The sequence below is a fragment of the Garra rufa genome, chromosome 12 (assembly GCF_049309525.1).
Source record: "Garra rufa chromosome 12, GarRuf1.0, whole genome shotgun sequence".
Classification (NCBI taxonomy): Eukaryota; Metazoa; Chordata; class Actinopteri; order Cypriniformes; family Cyprinidae; genus Garra; species Garra rufa.
The window spans coordinates 8,289,655-8,299,869 of NC_133372.1; the positions used below are offsets into that span (position 1 = coordinate 8,289,655).

The following is a 10,215-nucleotide window of genomic DNA, read 5'->3' on the forward strand; positions in this document are numbered from 1 at the left end:
CTTAAAATCATTAAAAAATATTACTGTTCAAAAACTTTGGACTGGTAGTGTATTTTCGTGTAATTTCAGATTTTCTCAAACAAGAGTGTGTTTTTGTTTTTGGCTTTATTATTTGCTACGAAGACTTGTCATTGTAAAATGCGACGTGGAAAGTCTTTCAATTTCGGTATTGCCAGAGCCATAGAGAAATATATTTCTATTATGGCTCTGGGTATTGCCAACAGAGAGGGCGGGACTTACACTGTTTGCAGGTCGTTAATTGGCCAAGCGTTGTCATGTGACTTGTGTGATGTCACCTGCGGGAATGTTTAATCGTCTTTGGTGGTCCAAGAGTGAATTCAATAATAACAGAAGAACGAAAATAATACAGTATTGACAAGCAAACTTTAAAAGCGCACTACTCTTTTTAGGCCTGCAATAACTAAACCCACTCCACCGTCTTGTCACGATGACTGCATTTTATGAACAGTTTGTCAAAAGTAACGTTAAACTATAACGTGCAACATTACGTGTATCACAAAGCCGCTTAACCACAAGTTTCGGTAATGCATATGATTTTAAATTTTCTGAAATGCAACTGGGCTTTTGTCTTGTGCAGTCTAAATAGAGACTCCAGACCACACACAGACTCACATACAGGCTGAGAGAGACGGGGGAGACATGAGCCGCCATTGCGGTGGTAGTTTCTGAGCCTTCCATCAAAGCCAAACTGTGAATAAAATCACGATACAGACACATCTACTTTAAGCGAGATTCAATACCATCTAAAACAGGGAGGTGAGTTGGTCAGTACTTGTCTTTAAACTAATATCCTCCGAAGTAAACTTTTGTCGCACTAGCACTGAGCGTTGCGTTTAAATAGTGGTCTTTGTTAAATCAGAGTTGTTAGATATCGCTTTATCTAGCTGTGATTGAACCTAACAAACTATTTAATCATTCTTTATACTAAACTACTAAACTAAACTGCACTTAAGGTTTTTGTATTGTTTTTACAGTTTGGAATGTAATTAATAATAACGTAAAAGGAGTGTCATATCAAACTAAACATCTCATCACATTAATTTAATAGTAAGATGTTTAGTTTTAATGAAAAACTTCAGACCTATTGCTTGGGGAAACATAGTGTGTAATAACTATATCATTTTGTATGTTTGTAAACGCTTTATTACCCTTTTATCATCTGATCCGTGTTCAGATGTAGTAATAGAGTGCTGGCAATTGTTATTTTGTATCTTAGCACTTATATTTAAGCTTTATTTAGTAAAGAAGACTTCACTGAACAATTAATATAGTTGTTGCAAACCTGGATGAATTTTATTTCTGCTATATTTTGCAGAATGTCTAAGCTGCTTATCCACACAACAAAAGTAAATGGGGACTAGAGTGGTTGTGGACAAAAATTATAAATCATAAAAGTAATTCATAACTCAAATAACTAATAACTTTATGGACCAAGCTTCATCATATGGCTTAAGAAGATTAGGGATTAAGGCTGCAACTATTATTATAGAAACTGATTTATCTGCAAATTATGTATTCAATTAATTGAATAAATAAAGCTTTTATTACATCATACATTTTATTTTCCGTCAAAAGTATGCATTTATTTGATCTGAGGTACAGCAAACAACAGAATTATTTTTTATAAAATAACTAATTTTAATTTTCTGTTTGAATATATTTTAAAATGTAATTTTTATCGTGTGATTTCAAAGCTGAATTTTTAGCATCATTATTCCAGTCAAATTATTCTTCAGAAATCATTCTAATATTTCGATTTGTTGAAAAAAACAAAAACAAAAAAAAAACATGTATTATTATTATGTTGAAAACAGGTGAGTAGATTTTTCAGGTTGCATAAAAAGCATTTATCTGAAATAGAAATATTTTCTTATATTATAAATGTCTTTCTAATCACTTTTGATCAATTTAAAGCATCCTTGCTAAATAAAAGTATTCATTTCTATAATTTCTTTCCCCCCAAAAAAGTTTTTACAAAAGCTTTTTATTTCAGATAAAAGCCGATCTTTGGATTTCTATTAATCAAATAATCCTGAAAAAATGTACTCAACTGTTTTAAATATTGATAATAATAATACATGTTTCTTGAACAGCAAATCAGCATATTGGAATGATTTCTGAAGGATCATGTGACACTAAAGTCTGGAGTAATGATGCTGAAAATGTAGCTTTGATCACAGGAATAAATTACATTTGAAAATATATTCAAATAAAAAGCAGTTATTTTAAATAGTAAAAATATTTCACACTATTATTCCTTTTGCTGTATTTTGGATCAAATAAATGCAGCCTTGATGAGCAGAAGATAATTCTTTAAAAAAACGTTTGACTGGTAGTGTATGTAAATGATGTATTATAAAACATGTAAAAATATTAATATTACATTATAGTGGCATTCATTATGAACAGCTATTACTGTAAATGGCAACAGTGAAACTACCGGCATGTGGGAAATGCTCTCTATACTAATAAACTTGGGCTCATGTACATCTAATATACATAATTAGGCACAAATCCAAATGTGTGCATTTTGATCATTCATGATTCAAGATTATTTTTTTCTTTCTTAGGTATCTTTGTGAGAAGATCAAGCAATGGATCTCCAGCCTCTGCGAACATATCCTTGGTCTGCATTTGGATGACGTAGCGTGTTTACCATGAACACCAGCCTCAATGAAACCTTACTGGGGAATGCCACAGACGTGAGAGGCAGCAGCGCCTGGGTCTTGGAGTCTGTTGTCATATTGGCCATTGCCTTGATTGTCTGTCTGGGCAATCTGCTCGTTGTATTGACCCTTTATCGGAAGCCCTACCTCTTAACACCAAGCAATAAGTTTGTCTTCAGCCTGACGCTTTCAAACCTCCTGTTGTCAGTACTAGTGCTGCCATTCGTCATTGCCAGCTCTCTTAATAGAGAATGGTTGTTTGGTGTTGTATGGTGCAACTTCACGGCACTGTTATATCTGCTCATCAGCTCTGCCAGCATGCTCACACTGGGAGCCATTGCCATCGACAGGTAAGGAGTGTTATGCATTTATATCATGCAAACTCATCTTTAGACCTCAGTGAGCTAAAAATTTCCCAACAACTCTTATTGTTCATATTAAATCATTTTTATAATCAGGAGTCTAGACATTAAACTCTGCATCCTGTAACTGAAGTACTAATGAATGGTTGCTTTGTTGTCTGGGTCGTTGGCCCCTCCTGCCATAATTTTTAGGCTTGGTATGTGTGGATAGGTACAAACCATTAGAAAATACACTAAAACAGGTTTTTAACAAAATGCGTAGCATCTTGATCTAATGCTTTTGATCTAATGATAGTTCACCCAAAAAAAAAATTCTGTCATTAATTACTCACCCTCATGTCGTTTCAAACACATAAGACATTCTTTCGTCAAATTAAGATATTTTTGATGAAATCTGAGAGCTATCTGACCCTCCATAGACAGCAAGGGTTCTACCACATGGTCCAGAAATGTACCAAGAACACCAACCAAATAGTCCATCCATTTGTGGGTCAACCATAATTTTATGAAGCTACGAGAATACTTTTTGTTGCACAAAAAAACTAAAGTAACAACTTTATTCAACAATTCTTCTCTTCCATAGCGTGATTTTGGAGAACATCACGACACATTTGCATGCTTTCCTCTGAATGTAAACACGGCCATGTTCTACATCAGCAGCACCATGCACATGCATTGTTTCTGTGCATGTGTCATGATATTCTCCAAAATGGTGCTAGGGTGGAGAAGAGAAGAATTGTTGAAAAAAGTTATTTTAGGGGGGTTTTTTGTGCACAAAAAGTGTTCTTGTAGCTTCGTAAAATTGATGTCCACCATTGATGTCACATGGACTATTTTGTTGATGTTCTTTGTACCTTTCTGGAACCTGAACGTGGTAGGACCCTGGCTGTCTATGGAGGTCAGAAAGCTCTCGGATTTCATCAAAAATGTCTTATTTTGTGTTCCGAAAATGAATGAAGGTAATTAATGACATGTTGTTCCAAACCTAAATGATTTCCATTTTTCCACTCAACACAAGATATGATATTTTGAATAAATAGTGTTAAAAATAAATAGCGTAAATAAAGAATGTTTATTTATGACTATAACATTGATTTAAATACATGTGATCTTAATTATTTTTTCCAAATTAAGTTTTTTAAATAAACATCAAATAATAAATGAATTATTTGTTCATATTAAGTTTTTAGGCAGTCATACCACATGACATACCTAAACTAACATTGTCTTGTCATAAAAAGTTTAAATAATCTGATATTGTAAGAGACAGAAATCTGAGCACTAGATAAAGCCAGGTTCAAAATTCTTGTTTTGAATTTAGTTCACATAGAGTTTGTACGAATAACATTAAATAATGTGAATGATAAATGAACAAAACCCTGTAAAAAACCTTTTCACACTGAGGACAACTGAGGGTCTCATATGCAGCTATTACAGAAGGTTCAAACCCTCACTGATGCTCCAGAACAAAACACAATGCATTAAGATAAGGTTTGAACATTAGGTTAAATTAAACTTAGTTTGTCTTCTGGGGAACGTGTAAGTATTTTTTGTAGCTTCTGAAGGGCAGTACTAAATTAAGACAATCTAATATTTAGGCAAAATTAGAAAAATGTACACATCTTCATTCCGTTCAAAAGTTTACACCCCCATCTCTTAATGCGTTGTTTTTCCTTCTGAAGCATCAGTGAGCATTTGAACCTTTTGTAATAGTTGCATATGAGTCCCTCAGTTGTCCTTAGTGTCAAAAGATGGATCTCAAAATGCAACACATGTAACATGCAAAAGCTGTTTGATTTTATTGATATAATGGTTACTTCTGGGTCAGAGTTAGAACTGATTGATATCTATTATGATAACTATTGTTATCCAAGACCTATGCTAACCATGTTTTGTGTTCTGTCAGGTACTATGCTGTGCTGTTCCCGATGGTCTACCCTATCAAGATCACAGGCAATCGTGCAGCGGTGGCAATAGTCTACCTGTGGCTGCATTCTCTGGTGGGCTGCCTGCCTCCTCTGTTTGGCTGGTCCACATTTGAGTTTGACCATTTCAAGAAGACCTGCACTGTGGCCTGGTATCGTGACGTCAGCTACACTGCATTCTGGGTTGCGTGGTGCTGCCTGATTCCACTGTTTGCCATGCTGGTGTGCTACGGCCTCATCTTCCGCGTGGCACGGCACAAAGCTCGCAAGGTGCACTGTGGGACGGTTGTGGTAGTTCAAGAGCCCTCGTCCTCCAATAGGAACGGGCGAAAGAACTCCACTGCCTCGGTTTCTTCTGTCGGGAGCCGAAGAGGTTTGATCTACGCTGGAAGCCAGTGTAAAGCACTGGTTACTATTTTGGTGGTTGTCGGCACCTTCTTGATGACGTGGGGGCCGTATGTGGTAGTGATATGCACTGAGGCGGTATGGGGGCGAGGAAGTGTGTCACCCGGACTGGAGACGATGGTGACCTGGCTGTCGTTTGTCAGTGCTGCCTGTCATCCTCTCATATATGGGCTGTGGAATAAAACTGTGAGGAAGGAGCTGCTTGGCATGTGCTGTAGTGACCGCCACTACCGGGAATCATTCATTAGTCGCCACAGGAAGTCTCGCCTCTTTAGCATCTCCAACCGAATCACAGGTGAATTTTTTACCCTAAATGATTATGAAAGGCTATGATGTTGTGATATATGCGATAAGTTGATTAGTCTATATATACAGTTGAAGTTACTAAAATAAGATGGATCATGCAAAATGCATTTTATTTTTTTTAAGTACTGACCTGAATAAGCTATTTCACATAAAAGACATTTACATATAGTCCACAAGAGAAAATAATTAATGAATTAAAAAAAATTACCCCATTCAAAAGTTTACATACACTTGATTCGTAATACTGTGTTGTTACCTGAATGATCCACAGCTGTGTTTTTTTGTTTTTTTTTTGTTTAGTGATAGTTGTTCATGAGTCCCTTGTTTGTCCTGAACAGTTAAACTGCTCACTGTTCTTCAGAAAAATCCTTCAGGTCCCACAAATTCTTTGGTTTTTTAGCATTTTTGTGGATTTGAACCCTTTCCAACAATGACGGTATGATTTTGTGATCCATCTTTTCACACTGAGGACAACTGAGGGACTCATATGCAACTATTACAGAAGGTTCAAACCCTCACTGATGCTTCAGAAGGAAACACAATGCAGTAAGAGCCGGGGTCACATTTATCACGCAGATACTGTGTCCTGACCTTAACAGACATCTTTGTGTTGCAGATCTTGGTATGTCTCCACACCTGACGGCCATGTTGGCTGGTGGAGGCCAGCTTTTAGGTGCTGGCAGTAGCACAGGAGACACTGGCTTCAGCTTTTCCCAGGACTCAGGTGTGTGTAGATGAAATTGTATATTTACACAACAATTTAAAAGTTTGAGGTTGGTAAGATTTTTAATGTGTTTGAAAGTAGTTGCATATGCTCACCAGGGCTGTATTTATTTGATTCAAATATGATTCCTATTTTATTTTATTTGAAATGTATTTTGTTCTTGTGATGCAAAGCTGAATTTTCAGCATCATTACTCCAGGTTTCAGTGTCACATAATCCTTCAGAAATCATGCTAATATGCTGATTTGCAGCTCTACATTACTTATTAAAAACAATATGTGACCCTGGACCACAAAACCAGTCTTAAGTAGCACGGGTATATTTGTAGCAATAGCCAAAAATACATTGTATGGGACAAAATTATCAATTTTTCTTTTATGCCACAAATCGTTAGGACATTAAGTAAAGATCATGTTACATGAAGATATTTTGTAAATTTCCTACCGTAATTATATCAAAACGTATTTTTTGATTAGTAATATACATTACTAAGAAATTTATTTGGAAAACTTTAAAGGCGATTTTCTCAATATTTAGTTTTTTTTCACACTAGTTGTATCTCAGTCAAATATTGTCCTGTTGTTCTAACAAACCAATGGAAAGCGTATTCATTCATCTTTCAGATGATGTATAAATCTCAATTTCAAAAAATTGACTCTTACGATTGGTTTTGTGGTCTAGGGTCACATATTGTGCTGCTTAACATTTTTGTGGAAACTGTGTTTTTATAATGGACAAAATTTTTATCATGACCTCAAACCTTTGAATGGTGGTGTATATACATACACATTTGAGGGAATTTTAAAAAACAATTTGTGTGTTTTGTTTTGTAACCGTCACTCTGCAGGTACAGATATCATGTTGCTGGATAACTGTTCTGAAGGAGCAGAAAGCTCACACTACAGTGCTTTAGTCAACAAACGCAGGAGTTCAGTGAAGTTTGAAGACCAGGTGGAACAGCAGTCTAAAGGTTAGTCTAAAGACAACGAATGTTGTCAAGATTCTTGCCCTGGAAATCCTAGTTCAGTTTGGCCAACCACAAATGCCTTTTGTTCCTCAGACATTTTTTTGCACTCTTTTCCTTGATTTGTCAGAACTTTTGTCAGTCTATAGGACTCCAAATGATTTTCCCGGTCTGACCGATTAGCACAAAACGTGACAATAATTGACCATTTTTAGAAGCAATAATCAGCAAAATATGCAAGTTTTGTTTTGTTGTTCAGTGCCACCAATATGGCCGATTGATGACATGTCGTGAAAACACTCTATAGTCCAATTTCTCTGGTAAATAAATGATCTAAAGTACAGAATTTCACAAAGCTGCATCGGACATCTAACTTTATTTGAAATAAAATTGGATGCAAATGTTTTTGGAACATCTAATTCTTTACTTTTTTTTCTAGCAGATGAGGATCAGTCTCAGCATCTAGTGAAGGCAGAGATACACCAAGTGATTGACAGCTTTGCGTCCAGTATGGCGAAAGCCATTGAAAGCGATGCCAGATTTCTGCTGTTCGGAACAGAGTCTCTGACTGATAGTGTTTCATCGTGTCAACCCGCACAGAGGAGCTCGCGCTACCCAGATGGACAGAGGATCCGTCTGGAGAGCATAGATGAGGGAATCGTTAACGATGACAAGGTAGAAGACGACGAGGATGAAATCGAGGAAATATGTGCATAAATCAATCTGCACATGGTCTATAAAGTTCTCACTGATTGTGTATATATTATATGTGTACAGCATGCACTACCAGTCAAAAGTTTTTGAACAGTAAGATTTTTAATGTTTTTTTTAAGTCTCTTCTGCTCACAAAGCCTGCATTTATTTGATTAAAAGTAGAGCAAATACAGTAACATTTTGAAATGTTTTTACTATTCAAAATAACTGCTTTCTCTTTGAATATATTTTAAAATGTAATTTATTCCTGTGATCAAAGCTACATTTTCAGCTACTCCAGTCTTCATTGTCACATTGTCCTTGAGAAATCATACTGATATGCTGATTTGCTGCTCAAGAAACATTAATTATTATTATTATTATTATAAATATTTAAAACAGTTGAGTACATTTTTATTTAGCAAGGATGCTTTAAATTGATCAAGTGATGATGAGGACATTTATAACGTTACAAAAGATTTCAGATAAATGCTGTTTTTATGAACTTTCTATTCATTAAAGAAACCTGAACAAATGTAACTCAGCTGTTTTTTTTAAGATAATAATAATAGTAAATGTTTTTTTGAGCAGCAAATCTGAATATTATAATGATTTCTGAAGGATCATGTGACTGGAGTAATGATGCTAAAAAGTCAGCTTTGAAATCAGGAATAAATTACATTTTAAGATATATTCAAATAGAAAGCAGTTATTTTAAATAGTAAAAATATGTCAAAACTGTACTATCTTTTCTGTACTTTCAAAAAAAAAAAAAAATAGTGCAGGCTTGATGAGCAAAAAAAAAAAACTGTCCAAAAACGTTTCACTTTTTACATATATACTATATAGGGCAGACTGGGGCTAGTCATCATACTTATTGGTCCAGTGAATATATCTCAGAATAGGTATATTGCTGAAAGACTATTTCTGTTTAGAAATATACCATTAAGCCACAATAAGTATTTTCCAGTAAAGAAAAATTTTATCACACCATGTGGGGTAAGTTGTCACAATGAGAACCTTTTTGAACAATTATTAATGAGCAGTAATTAAGGAAACTACAGAAATTCAGAAGATAACAAAAAAATTCAATACATTATCTTGCAAATAGGTGGTTCAATAATACAACCTTTTATTTCTTTCACCTTTTTGTTCTAAAAACAGTTCAACTGTTCAAAGCTTTAGTTTGTGAGACAGTAGGGCATTCAAATTTTTTACAAACTTGTAGACTTCTAGTTGTGTCAACTAGAAGTCTGACACAAAACCATATATTTACTGTGATACAGTTAATGTGACAACTAGCCCCGGTCTCTTTCACGTTAACAGTAGTGACAAATTCAATATAAATGAGCTGTGTAAAGGTTGTGTTTGTACAGATGGAGGGGACCCACAGGAAAAATAATATTTTGACAGTTTAGCACTGTTTACATTTAAAGTACCTTATGTCTTATTTTCATGTCATATTTACTACGTCACAATGTGGCCAGTCTTGCATGTTTGAATACAACCATGAATATTGTTCATACCTGCCAAAAATTATGAACCACTATCCATTATGAGTGCAAAGCGGTGCTGTCGTCAAGTACTGAGCTTATAATTTAGTCTTTAATTCAAGTCTTAAGAATATGTACACAGTCATGATACTCACATTTGATATTTCTACAGTGGAAAAAAAGTTGTAAAATATTTATGATACTTTGTCTTATTCTTTAAATACTCCAGATATACAGGTGGAAATTATTTTATGATCGTTCTTTGTATTGCATTTCAAGGTGTAAACATTTTGTAATTTAGCATTCTTTTTTAAAAACATTTAAATTATTCTTTTAAAAAAGAGTTATTGCTCTCTTTTATATCATAACTGTCTTTCTGATAATAAACAGCACTTGTATTTCTAAATCTGTTTCTCACAGTGGTCTAATGATTAGCTTATAACAACAAAAAGCAATTTTGCCAAGTCTTAGTGTTTGTATTTGGACATTCTTACAGTACGCTAGACAACTCTTTATATTTAAGTGCAAAAATAAGCAAAATATATGAAAAATTCACAAACACCCAATAAAAATGTGACTTTTTATCTCACAATTGGCAATTTTTTTTACCACATAATAAAGAATAAACAGATAATTGCAACTTTTTATCTCACATT

General features: G+C 34.7%; 1 protein-coding gene across 2 annotated transcripts; it reads left to right on the forward strand.

The window, feature by feature from the left end:
* Positions 1 to 651: 651 nt before the first annotated feature.
* Positions 652 to 9,965, forward strand: gpr161a (G protein-coupled receptor 161a). Of its 2 annotated transcripts, none has more exons than XM_073851920.1 (6): positions 652 to 777; positions 2,592 to 3,037; positions 4,956 to 5,674; positions 6,302 to 6,409; positions 7,257 to 7,379; positions 7,813 to 9,965. In XM_073851920.1, exons 2-6 carry the CDS (start codon positions 2,679 to 2,681, stop codon positions 8,088 to 8,090), a joined length of 1,587 nt encoding a protein of 528 aa, XP_073708021.1. In that variant the 5' UTR covers positions 652 to 777; positions 2,592 to 2,678; the 3' UTR covers positions 8,091 to 9,965. The 2 variants fall into 2 exon arrangements, with proteins under 2 accessions (XP_073708021.1, XP_073708022.1); XM_073851921.1 differs by having other exon boundaries at positions 7,816 to 9,965.
* The last annotated feature ends 250 nt before the right edge of the window (positions 9,966 to 10,215 follow it).

Coding starts and splice junctions, on each gene's coding strand:
- gpr161a (XM_073851920.1), top strand. CDS start 2,679: ATGAACACCAGCCTCAATGAAACCTTACTGGGGAATGCCACAGACGTG. Junction 5,675..6,301: donor CATCTCCAACCGAATCACAG/GTGAATTTTTTA, acceptor TTTGTGTTGCAG/ATCTTGGTATGTCTCCACAC. Junction 7,380..7,812: donor GGTGGAACAGCAGTCTAAAG/GTTAGTCTAAAG, acceptor TTTTTTTTCTAG/CAGATGAGGATCAGTCTCAG.